Below are 23,983 nucleotides of genomic sequence, written 5' to 3'. Positions count from 1 at the left end.
GACCTTATAAGAAGGGCCAGTTTGTAGACATTTCACATTTGAAGCTTAAAAAAATACACTGAATAATGAGACTAGCAAAACTTCCTCAGTTAATAAATACTGTTTTTGCTAATAAGGTGGTAGTTTAATACAGTGTAATTATAAAAAATGAACGTGTTTTACTACAGTGTAATAATGAACATGTTCACAAATCCAACACCTGAGGTTCAGAACCTATTTAGAAAAAAATGACATTGATTACAATAAATCTCAGTTTTTGTGACATTGAAGTGGCAATTTGCTAAAAATTACTATACCAAGAATCATGGCACTAATATTCAAATTTCACATCATATATTTTTAAAAAATAACATTCTCAAATATTTTTATTGTTGAAAATCAGATATAGATGGAAAGCAAGGACTTTAGCTTTTGCTAACCTAGATAAGACTTTTGAAATGATCATGAACTAAGTAAGGGTGGAGTAGGGGGCTAGCCCTCCTAATTCATGCTAGAGATGATGATATTCCCCAGTCTCCTCAAGTAGTTATGTGTTTAATAGGTAAGAAAAAATATGACTTTTTAAAAATGTTTTGAGTTAGGGCCCATTGTCAACCTTTTAAGATTTTCACATTTCCTTTTACTATTCTAACATTTACTTTTCAACAAATTTTACAGATCTGAGTTGCACTAAGATATCTCAGTGCCCTGGTGAAGCAGAGGGTCTTATTATTAAAGCATTATATTTCTATAAATTCTATCAGATTAAGAGTAAATGAAATGATTTAATGTTGAATTTGAAGCTGTGGCTGACATTAGTATTGATTTCTTATCTGGAATGTGTTTGATTGATGAACTTTATTGGACCTAATTATCAGCTTCAACTATACTGATCCAGCAACCATACCTAGTCACAACCATACCTAGTCACAACACAGTGAACAACCAGACCGTAAGGTTTTGTTTTTTTATTAATAGACTTTCGCATAGCTACAGGTATCACAAAAACTATTCACTTATAAAGGACAACCTTATGCTATCATGTAGAAGCAAAGCTTTGTTTATGGTTTCCTAGTTTACTGCAAATGAAAAGGGAGATACAACCAGAGACAGAATGTTGTCAAGTGACAGATCACAGAGAAAAGACAAAGTGATAAAAGAACCTAAAAATCAGAGAACTATAATTGCGTTCTATTTAGTCCTCAGCATATGTCTTCACATATCATAATAGCCTCTGTCTCTGTAATATATATGTATATATCAGCACAGTATTAGTCTTTGTAACAATAATTCTGAGAAAATCTAAAGGTATGCTCACTATTTCCTCCTGCTAAGAAGGCAGGAAAGGATATAAATGTATCTTAGAAAGATTGTCACTCAGGAGCATTGTGATAAAAATAAAATAAAAGTGAACAGCTGTGATGTCTCAGTATGAGATAGATTTATATGTTCTGACATTGAAAGATGTCTCTTAGAAGTATTATGTGGAAAAACAAATTATGAACAGTATGTATAAGATCCCATTTTTATTAAAAAGAAGAAAAAAAGATTAGTAAATACCTAGAAAAAATCTGAGTGACTCATCTGCAAACTTAATAGTGGTTAAGTCTGGATGATGGGATTACACGTGACTGTTTTTTCTAAGTTACATATTTCTATAATGTCTTTAATTTATAAAAATAAGCAGGTATGTCTTTCTTAATCAGAAGAAGCAAAGGTAACAAAATAACCAGCTTAAGAAGGCAGAGAAGTATTTAACACATTTTAGAAAAATTTGGTGCTTGTTTAATGGGTAAGTGAATTTTAAATTTATGTGGAATGTCTCCCACCTTGACGATGCGGATAAATGATTTATTGCTGTACATGAACATCAGGCACTCTTTACAACAAATACTCTGGTTGGGTATCAGTAGCTCCTTTTCTGAACCCTAGTCAATTTCCCCCAACCACTGAAATGAACTTCCATATATCACTACTGGTGGTTTGACAAGATTTTTGTTTCTGTGGCCCTACTCCCCAGTTCTTTGAAATTGTATTTGCTTGTGGTACATTATAAGTGGGAGAATCAGTAATTTTCTCTTACAAGCAAATTTATTTTTCTTTTAAGACTTAGATTTTAAACTACTGGCTGATACTTGAAAGCATAACCATGCTCCTCAGTCCCAGTGTATTGTTTGTAATTGGTCCAATTTATCTGATTCAGGTGCATTGTGGCCAGGTATGAAACCTGAAAGTGGTTTAATTCAGACTCCATCTCCAAGTCAACACAGTGTTCTTACCTGCACGACAGGGTTAACCACAAGCCAGCCAAGCCCAGCACATTATTCTTATCCCATTCAAGGTAAATAGGCATGGTCGTGTGTGTGTGTTTTATTATTACTGTTTTTGTTTTTAATCTACCTGTATCTCCAAATAAATTGGATAATACAGGGGCTCTATACTCTAAAACAGAAGGGGGTGATATGTGCATTTGTGCATGCTTTTTGTGTTGGGCAAACCAGAACCTAGGAGTGTGGTTTGTAAGTAGTTTAGCCTTTGAATGTGAACTGCTTAGTAAATTGAAGCTTTCCCCTTTGCATGTTGGTCTCCAGAAAACCTATCTGTTCTCAGTGGCATTTTGTCCTATAAATGAGCAGAAGACTTCATGGGTTAGAACTTCGCTGACTTCTTTTATATGAAGTCCAAATAGAGTGGAGTGTGCGATGAGTACAGCTTTGTAAGATGTATGCTGCCTTTCTGCTGTGGTTTTGTCCTACCTCTACCCCCATTTACCACTTCTCGCTGAGAATATTTTCCTTGCTTGAAAAGTTCAGTCTTCTTTCTATTTTGTGATGAAAAGCATAGCATTAAAGTTTGAACTCTAGACATCTGTCTTCCTGAATTTTTCCTCTAAAAGATTAGAAGTGTGATGGGACTATTGGGATGAAGACAAAGAAACTCACAAGGCACCATGGAGTTAATTCCCTGTGCTTCCAAATCCAGCGCAGGCAATTCGTCATTGATCCAGATTGTGAATTACGTCCATGGACCTGCCCTCTCATCTGCCTCCTTTCTCCTGATTTTTCCGAGCTTTTACATTTTATTCCTTATAAAATGGGTGCCCAAGGGGTGAGGGCGGGACAGCAAAAACTGATCTGAGAGGTACTCTTAAGATGGGAAATTTGGTGATGAAAAAGATGTTTTGATACAGATTATACTAAACAAAATATTTTGATTTTTAAGTTTTAACTGTTTTCTGTGAAATGACTGAGAACCGCTTGCTCTATTGGGAACAGAACTGGTCACTACATTCTAAGACCTTGCTCAGAGCTATCTACCGCCTATTGTTTAGAGTCTCCTGTTGTCCTATTTGTCCTTCTTTCTTTGTCCCCTCCCCCTTATTTTTTCCTAAAATGAGAACAAACCAGGAGGGAAAAAACTCACAAAGCAAGACTTTGTCTTCTATTCCCTTTCATTCTTATAAAGTATTTCTCTAGGTTGATAGGCCTTTTGGATCCAACTACAGGCAACTAGACTTTCTTTTTCCTAAAAAGAAAAGCAAGGGGTTCTCTTTTTTTATGTAACTAACCCTCTCCCAAGGTATAGGACCACTACTTCTCTCTAATTGTATCTTGAATTTGAGGGACCTAATAGCTGTGCTTATTTCTCCCTCCTTGTAAAACAAGGGGAACCACCTTTTGGGGGTCTTTTAGGTCTCATTCTTTAAAAGGGTCATGAAAATGTCCTTTAAACTCCATTAACCACCATCCTAACTTATCTGTTAGTACATTTTTTTCCCTTTTGGTATATTAACCTGATGTCCCCTCATTTTGCTAATAATGATCATTGCTGGTGTTTATTAAGTGCTCACTATGTTCTTAGCATTGTTTGCCGCAATAGATAGGTCTTACTTATATAATCTTCACAACACATCTATGAGGGAAGTACTATTATTAACTCCATTTTAAAGAAGGGGAACATAAGACACAAAAGCAAAGTGACTTGTTCAAGGTCACAGTTAGTAAATAATTAAGTCAGGATGTAAGCTGAGCAGTCTGACCCCAGAGCATGAGCACAATATTTATGATTGTCAATACTGAAGTCGTGGTATCAATATCAATCGTTCCACAACTGAGAACCTAGACTGGCAAATACATAAATTAATTTTTCTTCCCTTTTTCTGGTTAACCTATTAGTCCATTTTGTTGTTCATTAGAACTTTCGCACAGGGTAGGAATTAAGGCAGAAGTTCACCAAACTGAATGTCAACTGTAATTAATTGAAAAAAAAATTTTTTTTAAAGAAGTTCGCCGTTATTATGCTAAGTGAAATAAGTCAGACAGAAAAAGTAGAAAACCATATGATTTCACTGATATGTGGGATATAAAACTGAAAACAACAAAGGAACAAGACAAATGAAGAAACAAAAACTCATAGACACGGACAATAGTTTAGTGATTTACCAGAGGGTAAAGGAGAGGGGGTGATAGATGAGGGTAAAAGGGATCAAATATATGGTGATGGAAGGAGAACTGACTCTGGGTGGTGAACACACAATGTGATATATAGACGACGTATCACAGAATTATACACCTGAATCCTATGTAACTTTACTAACCGTTGTCACCCCAGTAAACTTTAATTAAAAAAAAAAATCACTGCACCTGCCTTTCAGCAAGCCGCCCCTCCTATTAGACACCCTCCACGCCCCATTTGAGCTTCCACACCTCCCCTAGGCTGCTCTTTTATGGATATTTTCATCACTCCACTTGAGCTAAAAAAAAAAAAAAAAGTTCATTAAATTGATGAATTATTATTATTTTGCCATTTATTCTGAAGAAAAAAATGGTAGAAAACAAGTTGAAACAATGGCTAAAATGAAATGTGAGTATTATTGGCACTTTTAAATTACCTGGATTCTCCATTATGAATAGCATTCTCCTCCACCCCACTTTTCATTTCCTTTAGCACGGACAAATAATATTCGCTGTCCAGGGCTTCTTCCTTCCCCCTATGTAACGACCCAGTCATTCCACAGAATAAAAACAAGGAGCATTGTATCAATTTTTTTTTTAAGTGGTCAACACAGCAATGTCCCCCTCAGCCCACCCCAAAGCATTCTTCAGATGACAACAGCCTATCTTCCTTGGGAAAGTTAGAGAAATTATCTCACAAACCAAATTGTACAGTCTTAACCCTGATCAGAACCTTTAATTTATACCTCAGTGCTCATGAAAACCCCTTGATTAAGTAGGTCTGACTTTTTTATATCAGTCTTTTCCTAGAGTGTCTGTAAGTATGTGACCCATTCTCTGGTTATTTTCTTCAGTTGAGATGGTTTAAATGATTAATAATCAAGTGGCAAAATTAATTACAGAAATTTCAAAATTAATTGTAACTCAGTCTTGACTTTTAATAAATGTCTTTGGGTTCTGATGTTGTTGGTAATGCACAATAGTCTTTCGTGAACCAGATTTTTTTTTTTATAGACTTTATCTTTTAAAATAGTTTTAGATGTATAGAAAAATTGAGCAGGTAATAGTTGTATATATATCCCCCACCTTGCACAGTTTCCCATTATTAACATCTTCCATTAAAATGGAACATTTGTTACAATTGATGAACCAATATTAGTACACTATTAAGTAAGTCCATAGTTTATTCAAATTTCCTTAGTTTTTACCTGATGTCCTTCTTCTGTTCCAGAATCCCATCCAGGACACCACATTTCACTTAATTGTCATGTCTCCTTAGGCTCCTCTTGACTGTGTAGTGTTTTTAGACTTCCCTTGTTTTCGATGACCTTGACATGCTATACATAAATTCTACAAGTTATACATATATACAAGATGTAACTGAATCCCACCGGTAATTATTGAGCATCACCTACTATAGGCCAGAATCAGACACTAAGATTCTGCCTTCATGGAACTTACAGACTAGTGGAGGAGATAGAAAACAAGCAAGTAAATAAATAAATAGATATTGAAAAGTGCTCTGAGAGGAAAAAAGAATAGATTGCTAGATTGGGAAACAAGAAAGGCGTTAGTTTTAATAGAGGGGTCAGAGAGACTCTCTGTGAGAAGGACAGGCCAGGGAGAACAATCCAGGCAGAGAGCAATATTGCAAAAGTCCTCCAGTGAGAAAAAGAACCTCTCTTGTTTTGAGTAACTCAAAAGCCAGGGTGAGCAAGGGTGGTGGCAAGACATATATAAAATTAAAGGGGTGGGTAGAAACTAAATCTTGCACCAACTTTTATGTGCCATTAACTCTCAGGTTAAGCCTCCAGCTTTGGGGCAATGTCATCTAATTCAACTGTGCCTCTCAGTTCTATAACCACAGCCTTCCGATTAGAGGTCTCTCTCTATATTGACTATATTACGTGGACCTGTAGTGGGGCATTGTTCTCAGAAACTTTGTCTTTCTGTGATTTCACGCTCCATTGTCAGAACAGGAGTGGAGACTATGAAAAACAATTGGCTGTGCCATTAGCATTTGGAGAGCTAATAGCCTTTAGATATATATCAGTAGAAGCTACCACTTGAGTTTTATTTGATCCTCTAAATTTGTACCTTTTGTTGCATATTTTACTGCTGCTGCTTTTGTTTTTAAATCTGCAACTGATAAAGAATTGGCAGATCCCAGTTTTGTCATCTTTACCATTAGCTCTGTTACTGTAGACACATTACTTTAACTCTACTTTGTCCCCACACTTTCATCTAAAAGCTGGCATTGCAGCAGTAACTGTTCCTTATATCAAATTTGCTTTAATCTCTTTTAAACTTTCTTCTAAGCAGAGTACCCTTGAGGAAAGGAATTTTAAAAATCCCTCTGATTTTGACCAGTACTCTGAAGTTTCTGCTGCATTTGTTCACCTGCCCTGTTGTTAGTGGAGATTTTCCTATTAACTTTCCATCTAGAGGACATTGTTGTTAATGGACTTAAGTAGTCAGATAGGTCTACCTGATGCTGAACCCTTACAGTGTTTGTGACTGCAGTGGGAACCATGTCTAAGTCTGCTTATGAAATGTGAGAGAGAGGAATTCAGGACCATTACTTCAATTTTAGATAAATTGTCCACCTGAAAAAAGTCTCTGTGGCAAATACTAGTCACTGAGGATTTGATTAAAACCCTGGTGGAATTGTGATAGAAGGGTGTGAAAAACTTAACCCAAATCAAACAGCCTAATTAGCTTAGAGTGTACATTTTCACCTGGCCAGAATAATATTTAATATTTTCTGAGTTTTTCCAGGCTCATTAGTAAAATCATTAAATGCTAGATTATGGTTGTTGTTGTTTTTATCCACATTAATAATCCATTATTTGAGTAGTGCCCAAGAAGCAACTCCAAGCACTTTAGAATTTGGAGGATCAGCTCTCTTTCTCAAGTAATTATGTTGCATCAGGAAAGGCATAATTTGGGGCAAGTGACAATAAATATCACAGTGTAGGATTTACATGGGGATTTACCAGAGCTCTTGTTTCTACTGATTGTCAGTAGGCCACATTGCAGGTGAGTCATTTTTCAACTGCCGCAAGAAGATGGACTACAGTCATTTGGTTTATTTTCTGATTTCATTGGTATCATTAGAATGAACCAGTGCATTGTATATGTGTCCTTCTAAGACTTTAGTAGGAATAATTGAAGACTTAAGTCAAAACTGGAAAATGTTTGAACTGTTGTATTGAATCAAGTCTAAATTACGGTATAGCATACAAAAGAGCAAAACAAGTATTTGTTTCCTTTGCTAATGTTCTTTATATCCTTGTAGATCTATTTACTTAAGATACAATATATTTTTAATTTTTTCTAGCCTTTTACATAATGGCTTTAATATCTCTTAACACTCTCAATCCTATAGCTTCAAGCACAAATGCCAGCCTGATATCCACTTCTTCTACAGTTGCCAATATTCCAGCAGCAGCAGTTTCCAGCATCTCAAACCAGGTACAGTGCTACTTTTGTTCATCCTATTTGATATCGTTCATCTAGCTAGCTCTTCTGTCTTCTTTCCATGGTCAGTCTGCCAATCTAAGAAACAACCAGTGTGGGCTGTGGAGAGACCCTTCTTTGGATGCCCTGAGAACCACAATCCTCGATAGTTTCTCAGGTTACCATCCAGTTTCTCTCATTTCTCTGCTAAGCCTCTCAATTATACGGTTTTATCTGCTCCTTTATCTACTGTGTGTGTCTCTACCTCCTACCTTGGCCCTTCCAGTAAGCTCCATGAGGATAGGGATTTATTTTTCTATTTCGTTCACTTATATATTCCTACAGTTCAGGAAAATGCACTCACGTTAAAGGCACATAGTAAATATTTGTAAAATGAATAAATATTGCTTCCACTTTTTTATTTAACCACTCATTCCTTTGTGATCTTGTCTTGATCAGTGTTCTGTTAACTCTTTATGCTTAGATCACTGGTAACATTTTCAGTGTTTTAAGGTTTTTTTGTTTTTGTTACGTTTTTATTTGTTGTTTCTCTGCCGCAATTAGTATTATCAACTACTGTCTCCATGGATTTTTGTGTGTGTGTGGCTACAATTAACATACGACTATCCTGGTTCATTTTTTATGTTTGACTGTTCTTGCATTTGTTCATTCTTTTAATTCGCGAATACCGAGTTCCTACTATGTACCTGGCACTCTTCAGAGGATGTCTCTCTCCCCTATTTTCTTAGCTTTTCTTTTTGATCCTGTCTTCTATCATGGACAGTCTCTATTTGGTTTTCCACATGTTTTTTCATCACCAGGAATATTTAACCACGTTCACAATATCCATTTGCAATCTTTGAAATAAAGATCTCGTCCTAACCTTATGATAGCTACAGGCTTCCTGCGGATTGATGGACATTTTTTCTGTAATATCCTATTTCCTTAAGTTCACCATATCTAAAACCAGCCTTTCATTTCACCCTTTCTTCTGTCTCCTTATCCTCCAAAAGTAAAACCACTTTTTCCTATGACTTCTCAATTCTTGTCAATGATGCCATTTTTTAATAAACTTAGGCCTAAAATCAGACAGTTATCTTTGGGTTTTTTCCTCACCCCTCCCTAATCTAGCCATTTCTGGAATTCTTTCTTTTTCATTTTTACTGTCATTTCCCACATTTTGGTTTTTTTTCCTCTTTAATCCTGATTTACTATATTTAACTGTTCATCTCATCTCCCGTTTTTTGCTGTTTCTCTATCCATTTTCTAAAACATTATCTGATTTTCTCCAAATGCCACTTTTTATGCTGTCACTCACTTGCTCTAATCTTTTTGTATTTTTATTTGTTCGTTTGAATTTCATAGTCCCCATTTCCTGCCCCCACTTAAGCTATATTCCAATTGCCTAAAGAATCCAAGTCCTATTCCTTAACCAGTCATTCAAGCCTACAGAGAGCCTTTCTTTCAACCAGACTCAACATCTCTGGCCCCTTGATAGAACCTTTTCAGAGCCTATTCATGTTCTTATCCTCTCGGCCTATTTCCCTCAGAAAGCTCCCTGACTACCATAATCTCTGGTGATAGTTGTCTTCCTCTGGATTTCATTCATTTGACATGTAATTTATTGCCAACTTGTTAGAAAATTTTTTTCTTCTCTCCTGCTAAATTTTTAACTCTCTTGAGTGCAGCTAGTATGACATTCTTTTCTTTAATATTCCCTTTTCCCATCTATACCCACACACTCACCACACTGTGAATTATATTTGGCTTATGATAGATCATTATGCTTTATAAATAATTGGTCTGATCAGTTAGCTCCTTCCTACCTGTCACATCAGTATCAGTGGAATTCTTTTTAAGGTGTGTTTTGGAGCTGTGCATTATACCCATTTTTTGCAGCTTTATTAAGGTATAATTGAAATACAGTAAACTGCACAGATTTAAATGGTACAATTTGATAAGTTTTGACATGTATGTGCCTTTGAAACCACCAAAGTTCCTTTAGAATATTTTTTAAAAACTTCATTGTTAAAGAAAAATTGATTATTTTAAAAAGAAAGAGATAACTCAGGTTTTAAAGTAGAAACTTTATTTTTTTTATTTTTTAAAGACTTTATTGGGGAAGGGGAACAGGACTTTATTGGGGAACAGTGTGTACTTCCAGGACTTTATTCCAAGTCAAGTTGTTGTCCTTTCAATCTTAGTTGTGGAGGGTGCAGCTCAGCTCCAGGTCCAGTTGCCGTTGCTAGTTGCAGGGGGCGCAGCCCACCATTACTTGCGGGACTCGAGGAGTCGAATTGGCAACCTTGTGGTTGAGAGCCCTCACTCCAACCAATTGAGTCATCTGGCCACCCGGGAACTGAGCGGCAGCTCATTGACTTCATTCTAGTTGCGGAAGGCGCAGCTCACTGGCCCATGTGGAAATCGAACCAGCAGTCCCGTTGCTCAGAGCTCATGCTCTAACCAGCTGAGCTATCCGTCCGCCCCTAAACTGGAAACTTTAATATAGGATGTGATTTTTTTTGTTTAAGCGCTTATGTTCTTACAAGCACTACCATCTAGTGCAGTGGTTTATAAACTTCTTAAAGATTAGAATCTTTCCTACAGGAATTCCATGTAGAGATTTATCCAGAAATTCAGTAAATAAATAGAAAAATAAAAAAAGAGCTGTCATAATAGAAAAAGGGACATTGTGTATAGAGTGCCTGGGACCCTTTCCTCTCAGCCTTCCCTTCAGCCCAAAGACAGCCCCTGAGGCATATCCTCTTGACTCAGGTTTCCAACAGAATGTAGTTTTGAACATTATTGGTTTAGGTAGAAGATATAGATAGGTAAATAAGTCAAATTATTATTTTAGAAAAATAACTATAAATAAGAGGGACATGAAACTCTCTTGTGTTGGAATTAATATTGTGCTTTTTCTAAGAGTCTCGTTTTCCTCCCTTACTCCCCTTGGCCCACAGGACTATCCCACCTATACTATCCTTGGTCAGAGTCATTACCAGGCCTGCTACCCCAGCTCCAGCTTTGGAGTCACAGGCCAAACTAACAGTGATGCTGAGAGTACCACGTTAGCAGCAACCACATACCAAACAGAGAAGCCTAGTGTCATGGTACCTACACCTGCAGCACAGAGACTTTCCTCTGGTAAGCATCACAGCTCTAAAAACTTTGGCTTGACGGCACTTCATCCAACAGGTGATGGTGAAGATTATTTTGTTCTGGTCTCAGTCACTGTTACCAGGCTACTGGCTTTCCCTCTCAGAAGGATTTAAACATTGGAACTGGACTACGATGAGTCATTGACAGGCTGAACGTAATACCTGATGCTGTGAACAGAAAAGTTCCCAGAATGAAAAGACTATTTATGACTCCCACTCTGCCCTCCTATACCTTTCCCATGATTGCCACAGGGAACTTCAGAATCATGGCACATTTTATAAAAGTTGGAGGACTCGGTTTTAGCCTGTGCATATTACGTACTTAGCCTCAGAGCAGTAGTTCTTAACTTTTTCTGTGTCATGGATCCCTTTAAGATTCTGAGGAAAGCTGTAGCCCTTTTCCCCCAAAGAAATACATAAAATTTAACCTACAAATTTAAATCTGTACATTTGGCTTTGAAATGTATCGATGAATTATGTCTAAATTAAAAATAAAAAACCCTGACATAAAGGTTTTATACACACATTCAATAAACAGATGCACATACTTTTTATTTATTTCTATTTTTTATGAGAATTTGATGGTTTGCTGTCATTACATGTGACTTGAGGAAGGACTGTTTATTGTTATTAGTACTGATGCATTTTTAAAAACGGCTTTTTATCAACTAAAGCAGTTTTCTGTGCATCTTGTCTTTGCCAGTCTTCTGAGTAAATGGACATACAGATGGTCACTGCTTCAAACTTATGTAACTTTAAAATAATTACATGTACTGATGCCTTAGTTTTGAATTCATTTTTCTGAATATCTTTGTTCTTCATAACAATTTTAACTTAAAAGAATGGAGAATTTCAAACATAGACAGAAGCTGTCAGAATAGTATAATGAACCCTTATTATTTCATCATCCATTTTCAACGGTTAACAACTCATAGGCAATATTATTTCAGCTATACTTCATCCAATTTCCTTCCCAAATTCCAGGCATCATATCTTTAAAAGATAAAGACCCGTTAACATAACCCGCAATGCCATTAGCCCATCTGAAATAATCCAACAATAATTCCTTAATATCTATCACAAAATGCCAAAGGGTATTCATATTTCCAGTTTTCTCATAAATATTAGTTTTCTTTTTCTTTTTACAGTTTGTTTAAATTAGGAGCCATGTAAGCTCCGTATATTGTGATTGGTAGATATGTATTTTGTGTCTCTTTTAACCAATAAATTGCCCCATCTCTTTTTAAAATTCCCCCTTGTTGAAGAAAGCAGATTGTTTATTCCGTACCATTTCCCAGTCTGAATTTTGCTGATTACATTCTTATAGAGTAGTGTAGCATGTTCTTCTGTCTTCTGTATGTTATCGTCAATTGATAAATGGATCTAGAGCAGTCTTTTTCAACTAGAGGTGATTTTGCACTGTGCGCGCGCGTGCGCTCACACATACACCCTTAGACATTTGGCAATGTATGGAAATAATTTTGGTTGTCACATTGGGTGGGGTTGCTACTGGCATCTAGTGGGTAGAGGCCAAGGATGTTGCCTAACCAATATCCTACAATGCACAGGATAGCCTCACACAATAAAAATTATCTGGTCCAAAATGTCAATTGTGCCAAGTTGAGAAACTTTGATCTAGAAACTTGATCAGATTCAGGTTCTGTTCTTTTTTTTTTGGGGGGGGGGGTGTGCAAAAAAACTTATGTGCTCATTTGTGGGGAGGCAGGTATATAAATTCTAACTCTTTGTGATGTTAGGACCTGTTAATGCTCAGTACCTAGGTCTACATTCCCAAGTTGTTTAGATAAAGTTTGGTTTTCCATCCTTTATCCCTGCAATATGATTTTTTTTAATTAAAGTTCATTGGAGTGACAATTGTTAGTAAAGTTACATAGATTTCAGGTGTACAATTCTGTAATACATCATCTATATCTCACATTATGTGTTCACCACCCAGAGTTAGTTCTCTTTCCATCACCATATATTTCACCCTGTTTACCTTCTTCTAGAACCCTCCCTCTCCCCCTTACCCTCTGGCAACCACTAAACTATTGTCTAGGCCTATGAGTTTTTGTTTCTTCATTTGTTTGTCATGCAATATGATTCTTAAGGGCAGAGAACCTGCTGACCTTCCTGCTCTGGTTCATACAGCCCTTGACTATGGGCAATAAATGACTTGCTTTTACTTTCCAGGAGACCCTTCTACAAGTCCATCTTTGTCCCAGACTACACCAAGTAAAGATGCTGATGACCAGTCCAGGAAAAACATGACTGGCAAGAACCGGGGCAAGAGGAAAGCTGATGCCAGCTCTTCCCAGGACAGTGAATTGGAAGTATGGGAAGAAACTCATTTGAGTTACCTACTTTGGTTTTTTTTTCCCATTTCTTAAGTTTATCAAACTGATATCTGAAATTCATGGGATAATATGGTACTGTGATTTGCATTTCCTTAGTGACTAATGTTGAACATCTTTTAATGTGTTTGTGGTTTTATGTTGTGTGCCCTTTAATTCCTGAGCAATAGAAACTGAACTGGCCACACGGCACCTTGAGCCGAGCTGCTGCTGAGCTCCCAGATGGCTCAGTTGGTTGGAGTGCAGGCTCTTAACCACAAGGTTGCTGGTTCAATTCCTCGACTCCCACAAGGGATGGTGGGCTATGCCCCCTGCAACTAACAACAACAACTGGACCTGGAGCTGAGCTGCACTCTCCACAACCAAGATTGAAAGGACAACAACTTGACTTGGAAAAAGTCCTGGAAGTACACACTGTTCCCCAATAAAGTCCTGTTCCCTTCCCCAATAAAATCTTTTTGAAAAAGAAAAGAAAAGAAAAAACTGAACTGGCCAAGTGAAAAGGGAAATGCAAAACACATTTCTGTATGCCCATAACTTACCATCTTATTTCAGATGCTTTTACCAAAAGCATCAGAAAAGCTTTTTTAAAAAACTTTTTAAGGGAGAGAACAAACTGTTCTCTGTATTCCAGAGGAGAACAGAAAGAACAATATATCATATTTAGAAAGTAGAGGGTGTCACAAGTAATGTCATACTGTTCTCCATTTAAAAATCTCAAAGTAAAATGAGAGGACTAGAGTGCTTTAGCCCAAGTTTCTATGAAACGTGGAACCAGATCGGTAACTTATTGAGATTTCCATTCACTTCTGTGGTTAAGCATTTTAGGAATTTACTGTGGACAAACATTTGGCTTCTTATTAAAAAGACTAGATAGAAAGTTATACAAAATACTAATAACACTGAAGTTTTGATATTAATCCTTTTGTTTTCTTTTTTTCAATTTTTCTATAATATAATCGTTTAATAAGGGGGAAAGCTATATTTAAAAATGAGGCCACTGATACATGTGTTCTTAAGACATAGGTAATTTGAGGCTGTATTTGGAGTCTCTCTTTCCCTTTGTTCTTGGGGAAAGAGAAAGGGAAGGGGAATATAAAGTTCTGATATATTTCATGGGAAAACTGAGACCTCACTCATTTTTTTAAATTGTAGTAACATAATATTTACCATCTTTAAGTGTGTAGTTCAGTGGCATGAAATATATTTACAGTGTTGTTTAATTGTTACCACTGTCTACTTCCAGAACTTTTTCATGATCCTAAACAAAAACTCTACCCATTAAACAATAACTCCATTCTGTCCTCGCACTAGCCCCTAGTAACCTTTATTCTACTTTCTGTCCTTTGAATTTGCATATTCTAGATATCTCATAAAAATGGACTCATACAATATCTATCCTTTTGTGTCAGGCTTATTTCACTTAGCATAATGTTTTCGAAGTTCATCATGTTGTAGCATGCATCAGACCTTCATTCCTTTTTATGGCTGAATAATATTCTGTTGTATGTAATATACCACATTTTGTTTTTCCATCTGTTGATGGACACTTGGGGTTTTTTCATCTTTGAGATATTGTGAATAATGCTGCTATGAACATTGCTATGCAGGTTATCTCTTTGAGTCCCTCTATTCACTTATTTTGGGTGTAATCGTAGGAGTAGATTTGCTGGATCATATGGTAATACTATGTTTAACTTTTTGAGGAACCACCAAAATGTTTCCATAATAGCTATACCATTTTACATTCCCACCAGCAGTGCATGAGGGTTCCAATTTCTCCACATCCTCATCAACACTTATTTCCCATATTTTTGATAATAGCCTTCCTGATGAAGGTGAAGTGGTATCTCATTGCTGTTTTGATTTGCATTTCCTTAATGACTAATAATGTTGGATATCTTTTCATGTGTTTATCAGCCATTTGTATATTTTCTTTGGAGAAATTTCTGTTCAAAAATCCATTGCGCATTTCTTAATTGGATTTTTGTTGTTGTTGAGTTTTAGGGATTCTTTATATATTCTAGATACTAATCTTTAAACAGATATATGATATACAAATATTTTCTTCCATTCCATGGGCTGTCTTTTCACTGTCTTGATGATGTCCTTTGATGCACAAAAGTTTTAAATTTTGATTAAGTTCTATTTTTCTTTTATTGTTTCTGCTTATTATAACTAAGAATACAAGATTCTTAATATAGTCACCTATGTTTTCTCTTAAGCATTTTATTGTTTTAGCTCTTAAATTTAGGTCTTTGATCTATATTGAGTTAATTTTTCTGTATGGTGTATAAAGGAAGGCTCTAATTTTACTCTTTTGTACGTGGATATCTAATTTTCCCAACACCTGTTGTTGGAAAGAATTTCCTTTCCCCAGAGAATGGTCTTGGTACCCTTGTCAAAAAAATTGATTGATCAGATATGGCAGGGTTAATTTCTGGGCTCTCTCTTCTATGTCATTGGCTTATGTGTCTATCCTTATGCTACCATGTTTCCCTGAAAATAAGACTGAGCTGAACAGTCAGCTCTAAAGCGTCTTTTGGAGCAAACATAATATAAGACCTGGTCTTACTTTACTATAAGACCAGGTATGAAATGATATGATCTATGATATGATATGATATGGTATGATACCAGGTCTTATATCAATTTTTGCTCCAAAAGAAGCATTAGAGCTGATTGTCTGGCTAGGTCTTATTTTCAGGAAAACAGGGTAGTACCACATTGTTTTGATTACTGTAGCTTTGTAGTAAGTTTTGAAATCAGGAAGTGTGAGTCTTCCAAGTTTGTTCCTTTTCGAGATTATTTTGGCTATTTGGGAACCCTTGAGGTTGCATATGAATTTTAGGATGCGTTTTTGCTATTTCTTTAAAAAACACTTATAATTTTGATAGGGGTTGCTTAGATTTTGTATTAGGTTGGTGCAAATGTAATTGCAATTTTTACAATAGTTTTTAACCTTTTAAACTGCAATTACTTTTGCACCAACCTAATAGATTCCTTTGGTAGTATTGTCATCTTAATGCTAAGTCTTCCCTGCATGAACATGGGATGTCTTAACATTTGTTTAGGTCAGTCTTCTTTCGTTTCTGTCAGCAGTGTTTTATAGTTTTCAGTGTACAAGTCTTTCACCTCCTCAGTTAGATTTATCATCAGTAAGTATTTTATTACTTTTGATGCTATTGTAAATAAAATTGTTTTCAGATTCCTGTTAGGATTATTTATTGCAAGTGTATAGAAATACAACTGATTTCTGAATTCATTTATTAGCTCTAACAATTTTTTGTGGATTCTTTAGTATTTTCTATGTATAAGATCATGTCATCTGCAAACAGAGATTCTTCCTTTCCAATTTGGGGACCTTTTTTCCTTTTCTTGCCAAATTATTCTGGCTAAAATTTCCAGTACTGTGTTGAATAGAAGTGGTGAAAATGGGCATCTTAGCCCTGATCTCAGGGGTAAAACTTTCAGTCTTTCACCGTTAAGTACGATGTTAGCTGTAGGTTTTTTCATGTGTGGCCTTTATTTAGTAGGAAGTTCTTTCTATTTCTAGTTTATTGAGTGTTTTTATCATGAAAGTGTGTTGAATTTTGTCAGATGCTTTTTCTGCATCAATTGAGATGACCATGTGGGGTTTTTCCCTCTATTTTATTACTGTACTTTATTACATTGATTTATTTTTGTATGTTGATCCATCCTTGCACTCTGAAAACAAATCCCACTTGGTCGTGATGTATAATTCTTTTAATGTGCTGCTGAATTTTATTTGCTAGTATTTTGTTGAGGATTTTTGCATCAGTGTTCATAAGTATGTTGGTCTGCAGTTTTCTTTTCTTGTAGTGTCTTTATCTGACTTTGGTATCAGGGTAGTGCTGGCTTCATAGAGTGAGTTAGGAAGTGTTCTTCCCTCCTCTTCAACTTTTTGGAAGAGCTTAGGGAGGATTGGTTAATTCTTCTTTAAATGTTTGGTAGAATTTACCAGGGAAGCCTTCTGGTCGTGGGCTTTTCTTTTTGGGGTGTTTTTGATTAACAATCCAACTACCTTACCAGTTAAAGGTCTATTCAGAATTTCTATTTCTTCTTGAGTCAGTTTTGACAGTTTGTGTATTTCTAGGAATTTGTCCATTTCATCTAGGTTATTTGTTGGTGTACAACTGTGCATAGTATTCTCTTATAATCCTTTTTATTTCTGTAAAATTAGTAATAATGTTTATTTCTGATTTTAATAATTTGAATCTTCTCTCTTTTTTCTTAGTCTGTCTAAAAATTGTCAATTTGATAGACCTTTTCAAAGAACCAACTTTTAGTTTTATTGACTTTTCTCTATTATTTTTCTACTTTCTGCTTATCTCCATTCTAACTTGTATTATTTCCTTCCTGCTGGCCTTTTCTAGTTTCTTAAATTGTACAGTTAGGTTATTGATTGAGATCTTACTCCTTTTTTTTTAAAGTATGTATTTACAGCTATGAATTTTCCTCTTAGCACTGTTTTTGCTGCATGCCATACATTTTGTTGTGTTTTTATTTTCATTCATCTCAAGGTATTTTCTAATTTCATTTGTGATTTCCCCTTTGATCTTTGGTTAAAGATTGTGTTGCTTAATTTTCACGTTTGTGAATTTTTCCAGTTTTCCTTCTGTTACTGATTTCTTGTTTCCTTCCATTGTAGACTGGAAAAGATGTTCACTCATTACTTTTTGTATTTTGCTCCCTCAGCGGGTATTTCTGTGGGACTTGGATGAAACCATCATCATCTTCCACTCCCTTCTTACTGGATCCTATGCCCAGAAGTATGGAAAGGTAATTTGAGTCTTTTTTCTTCTGTTACAACTGTCCCTCTCCTGCTATATGGGCAGGTATCCCAGATCACTTTTGCTGCTACCTGTGTCTTACCCTGTTGACCTTTCACTTTCCATCTTAAACTTCACCTGATGGCTTGTACCAGGCAGGCCACATGGTCAGGGATAAAACTAGAGATGACCTAGGATGAGAGCTAAAAGCCGAAGTTGTTTGAGAGTGGTGTTTTGTATAAACAAAGTATGGAATGATGCTCAAAACAGAGTGGAGTCTCAAGATTTTATATTCCAAAGTCTGATCTATTACCCCTTAAGTCACTTTTAACAGCCTAAAATGAGCATTTCGTGTAGCTGATCATATGCCACATATGTAAATGAAAAATATATATAAAATATAGTTCTAAAATAGATTACATACCTTCTTAAACTAAATATACCAAGCAGAAGTTAACTTGTTTAGTCATCAATATAAACATTAGCTTTAATAGTGGGATGAACTGTTTTTGAGCTGTTGCCTGTATATTTCTATACTAAATTACCTCCAGGCTCTTACTTTCCAGTTTCTATTAATAAATTTTAAGAAAATATCTACTTCCTTTGCTGTCTTACTACCAATTGTTTCTTATTGTCTCTAATATTTCTGTTAGAAGTATTTTCCACAGACTTTTAGTACATAGACTGACAAGCTCATACGCTATATAGCTAGGCTGTTTATAAAATATATAAATAAGAGCATACAACCTCTAAATGAAGACCTCCTTATTCATTGTAAAACTAAGAGCATTGGAAAAAATAAAAAAACTAAGTGCATTATTTTTCCTGCAAATATTTTGACTCTTCAGCCTTTCTTTACTTATTTCCTGGTTGTTGAGATGGTCAGATAACTACTTCTGATGTTACCGTGTGTGTGTGTGTGTGTGTGTGTGTGTGTGTGTGTGTGTGTCAGTGTATGTGTACATGTGCACAGGTACACACATTCAGAAAAGATAATGAGTGTTACTATTGCAATCTTTTAGCAATAGAAATTCTCCTGAAACAGGGTATTTCCCAAAAAAATAAGTGGGTTTTCTAAGTTTTCTTTTAAGTGGGTTTAGTTTTGTAGAAACTAAAGTCCTGAAATTTTTAACTTTCCACAATCCCACATTCTTATAGCTGTGAATGAAATGGCATCAGTAATAGTTAGAAGCACTTGTGTGGGTCTGTGTTGTTTTGGCCATGACCCAAAATAATTTTGAAATATTTAAAGAGCAGAACCAGTGCTGTGAGTTCCAAGTCAAGCAAATTTTTCTCTTACTGTCTTCAGGACCCAACAGTAGTGATTGGCTCAGGTTTAACAATGGAAGAAATGATTTTTGAAGTGGCTGATACACATCTATTTTTCAATGACTTAGAGGTAAGCATTTTAAATTGTTTCTGTGCTTCAGTGAAACAATTTGCTCAATAACTATATATCAAGCTTGTGCTTATTGTATTTAGAGGCAGTGTGGTTAGACTGGGTGGGCATGGAGAGGCCAGCTGGCCACTTAGACCTACATAGTTTTGTAGGAATAGTTCCTTAGTTATATCACCACAGCCTTGGTCTGGCCCTCAATTTTATTGTCTCAAAAATTTGATTTTTGTTATGGAAGTGATCTAGCTCTAGGGGAAATGCCAACCCGGTAGGCAAAACACGGATGCCTAAACCAACATTCCAATTTATTCATATATACTAAAAATGTATATATGAGGTGGGTTTGATTATTTGTACTCTTAATTACACTTGACTGTTCAATTTTACCTTCTTAAAAGATAATCTCTTGATTTGTCAGATCTATAAATGGCTGCTTTAACTCATTGTATTTTATACATGCTTACTTTCCATGTATAGGTTAGCCTTGATATCCAGAATCATTTTATACTTAGGTACAAAGAAAACCAGGAAAGACTGAGAACTTCTTGGTGAATTTTTTTGGCTTTGACATTTGAGTTCACCTTTGAGGTGAATATGGTATAGTGGCGAGAACACAGAACTGGGAGTCAGAAGGCCAGAGCATGAGTCCCAAGTTAAGCATGTTATCTCCCCATGCTGGGCCCCAGTTAAGCAGTTATCCTACATAAGAAACTAGTAACTATTTCTGGGGAGGGGAATGCGTTGCCAGGACACAGGTTCAGGAAGGAGCAGATTTGTCACTTCATGTCCTTTTAAATTTTGAACCATGTACCACATATCTTACCTAGTTTTTGAAATAGTGAAAATTTTAAAGTAAAATAAAATAGCATTTTATAACATAAAGTAATCCTACTCCTTTTAAAATATAATCTAGTTCTACTCAACAGACCATTCTCCAACAAATTAATAGGGCTCTAAATTCCAATACTTTTATGTAAGCTCCACAGTGCTTTATTTTTTTCCTCAACTTCACATGTTGATAAGTTAGGACATCAAAGTTTTTATTCAGCAAACATTTTATTGAAAACCTACTATGTGCCAATAATTATTGCCAAATTGTATTTGTAATGATTTTCTAGACATAGTCCTCACTCAGGACTGAAAGTTCTGTGAAGAATTTGACCTGAATGTGTTCCTGCCCCCAGGTCAGTGGTTCTCAACTTTAGGGGGCATAAGAATCACCTGGGGATCTTGTTAAAAATGAAGATTCTAGGACTTCATTCCCAGAAATTCTGTTCAAGTAGGTCTGGGGTGGACCCAAGAATATGCATTTTTAAAAAACTTCCCCAGAGGATTCTGATGCAGGTGGACATTACACCACTGCCCTGTGTGGTGTCAGAGGAGTGAATCTGTTACAGTTAGGCAGTGGGTGGCATTTTGTATCAGTAGCAGCATGAGCTTGGTGGAAAGAACCTTGGATTTGAATTAGAAGACCCAGGCTCTTTCTAGTTTCTTTCTACCACTCACTAGTTGTATGACCTTGGGTAAATCTTTTCATCTCACTTTTAGAACATGAGGAGATTGACTTAGATGACCTCTTCTGAGTACCAAATTTGAATTTACCGTGTTTCCCCAAAAATAAGACCTAACCGGAAAATAAGCCCTAGCATGATTTTTCAGGATGACATCCCCTGAACATAAGCCCTAATGCGTCTTTTGGAGCAAGAATTAATATAAGACCCGGTCTTATTTTCAGGGAAACATGGTGTAAATTTCTGTTTCATTCTCAGTTTTGATACCACACTCTACCAGCATCTGTTTCATCTGCAAAAATGTATTGGTACCTGCTGCATAAGGGCACTGGACTAGACTAGAGGCGTACAAAGGAGATGTGAGATATGGGTCATGCCATGAGAAGCCTACAGGTAAATGGAACTTTCAGTCTAATGGAGAATATAGACACACCCAACACTATAAGGAGCCTGTGCTTATACCCATGAGCTACTAGAAAAATGAACTGTTGAGATAAGAGCATAACTGAGGGTTGGGATAATAAGGAAGATTTCATGAAGACCATGGGACGTGACTTAGGTCCTAAAAGAAGTTGGACAGCAAAGAGGGTGAGAGCGACCCTCCACACATGAGAGACAGACCATAAGGTATTTCATCATCCCACTGTTTATGGTATTTGTACCACATATCATGGTGGTAATAGTACTTTTACTCACTGGATTGAATAGCGTGTGGTTTTGTCTTTTAACAGGAGTGTGACCAGGTGCATGTGGAAGATGTGGCTTCTGATGACAATGGCCAAGACTTGAGGTGATAAAAACAATGATGTCTTAAACATCCGTTCACCTGTTCTGCACAAGACACTGTCTAGGTTAGAGGAAAACAAAGATGAATAAGACAGCCTTAAAAGAGCTCACAATCTATTAGAGGACACAGAAACAAACATAGTTAACGATGGCATGCGGTATGAGAAGGTGACAATAGAAAATGTGATGGAGCACAGAAAAGAAAGCAGTTCTGTGGATGTGGGGAGCAGATGGTTGCTACATTGGAGCGGCCTTCTCAATGCAATAGAATTTGAGTATGACCCTGAAGAACGGGTAGCAATGATGGGATAAGAAAAAAAGTAAGGAATATACTAGTTTCTCTTTGGCTAGATTTTCAGTCAGGAGGAGTGTGCTTTCAGACTGTTTAGTTTTAGATACAAATAAGCATCAGGAATTTCACCAAGGAAATTAATCAAGGGGGTCTGATGGTGCCAGGAATAAGCCTATGGAAGACAGTCCTAAACACTATATCACAGTGAATGCCAAAGGAGGTCTCAGTGGCAACATGCTTACTCAGTCTCCTCATTTCTCTCTTGGCTACTGTCTTCCAACCCAGTAGTCTTAGCTAAGAACAATCCAAAAATTTATCTAGCTTATATTTAAAGCCTCTTAGAAAAAAGACTGGCACGTATCTTTTTGTGTTGATTTGTTTTAATGTTCATCCCTTTTCATAGGCAAAAAGTTCTTCCCTGTGTCTACCCTAAAATTGGTCCATCCGTGAACTCTCAAATCTAGAGGAGAACTCGACATATCACTTAGTAAGGACCTAATCCTGTAGTACTGACAAGTATTGAAAGCTGTTGCTTCAGGCACAGGGTCCAGTGGTGCACAGCCACGGAAAGCACCTTTCATTCTTATGCGAGTTCGCTAGTGTTTTAAGTAAAAGGCCTGGTTTTTTAAGGAAAAGGCCTGGTCTGAAGCAGTTTATGATTCACTCTGAACGCTAGTTTTTTGTTTTTTTCTCTCTTACATGTGTGGCTAACCAATAATTATCTACCTAATGTTTTGACATCTTTATTTTCTTAAATATAGAATCTCACACTTATTGAACTCTATTTTGACTTTTGATTGAACTTAGTTGTCTCTAGTTCTGTTAGTCATTTTAAAATGACTTCCTTTACTTAGGAAAGTAACTATACAGGCATACCTCATTTTATTGTGCCTCACTTCACTGTGCTTCTTAGATGTGTTTTTACACATTGATCACGACGCTTTTTATTGCAACATTCACTTTATTGCAGTGGTCTGGAACAAAACTACGATATCTCCAAAGTATGGCTGTATTGGTTATCTATTGCTATATAACAAATTACCGCAAAACTTAGTAGCTCAAAACAATAAACATTTATCATCTTATAGTTTCTGGAAGTCAGAAACTTGAAAGTGATTTAACTAGGTAGTTCTGAATCACGGTCTCTTGAGATTAAAATCACGATGTTGGCTGAAGCTAAAATCATCTGAGTGCGTGATTGGAGCTGGAGGACCTGCTTCTCACCTCTCACATGTGGCTGATAACAGGAGGCCTCAGTTCTCATTATGTGTGCCTCTGAGTGTTATGTGACAGCTGGCTTCTTTCAGAGCAAGTGCTCCAAGAGCAAGCAGGAGAAGCCTAGTCTCTGACTCTCACACCATCGCTTCCACCTCGTTCTGTTTACTTTCAAATACAGTCCATACCCAAAGGGAGCAGAATTAGAAGAGAGGAGTATTAAAGAATTTGTGGACATATTTTAAGGCCACCACAGTGACCCATGAACTTAATAAACTAGCCAACAAATCACTGAAGGAGAACATGCCCATTACCTTACTTTTATTAGTATTTTGGGTTATTTCCTTCCTTTATTTTTTTTTTTTACATAGTTGCAGTCATTGAGTGTGTATGTGTGTTTGTGTGCCAAAAAAAATTGTATTCTGGGTTTTTTTCACTGTAAGCTACTCGGTCATTAATGAAATGATGCCCTATCCCAAGCCAGCCTCTAGGAGCTGCTGGTGCTTGAATTGTACCTGCCTCTCTTTCCTTCCTCTCCATCCTTTCTTTTATAGAAGTAATGGTGTGAGATAGAAGACTGGTG

The 23,983-nt window shown here is 36.4% G+C and overlaps 1 protein-coding gene across 2 annotated transcripts in view; it reads left to right on the top strand.

Annotated features, from left to right (window-relative positions):
• EYA3 (EYA transcriptional coactivator and phosphatase 3) overlaps positions 1-23,983 on the top strand; it is an 89,596-nt gene that overhangs the window by 50,886 nt on the left and 14,727 nt on the right. Inside the window, exons 7-13 of one of the 2 annotated variants that reach the window (XM_088790726.1) lie at positions 2,183-2,320; positions 7,822-7,907; positions 10,856-11,039; positions 13,247-13,386; positions 18,127-18,210; positions 19,510-19,599; positions 21,839-21,897. In XM_088790726.1, the coding sequence (XP_088646852.1) occupies positions 2,183-2,320; positions 7,822-7,907; positions 10,856-11,039; positions 13,247-13,386; positions 18,127-18,210; positions 19,510-19,599; positions 21,839-21,897 (781 nt within the window). The remainder of the gene's footprint in view (positions 1-2,182; positions 2,321-7,821; positions 7,908-10,855; positions 11,040-13,246; positions 13,387-18,126; positions 18,211-19,509; positions 19,600-21,838; positions 21,898-23,983) is intronic. The other variant, XM_088790727.1, reaches the window with a different exon arrangement.

This window comes from Rhinolophus sinicus, chromosome 14, assembly GCF_057876585.1.
Source record: "Rhinolophus sinicus isolate RSI-liver-muscle chromosome 14, RSI-T2T, whole genome shotgun sequence".
Taxonomy (NCBI): domain Eukaryota; kingdom Metazoa; phylum Chordata; class Mammalia; order Chiroptera; family Rhinolophidae; genus Rhinolophus; species Rhinolophus sinicus.
The sequence above is the reverse complement of the archived record's forward strand: the minus strand, read 5'-3'. Positions and strand labels throughout refer to the sequence as shown.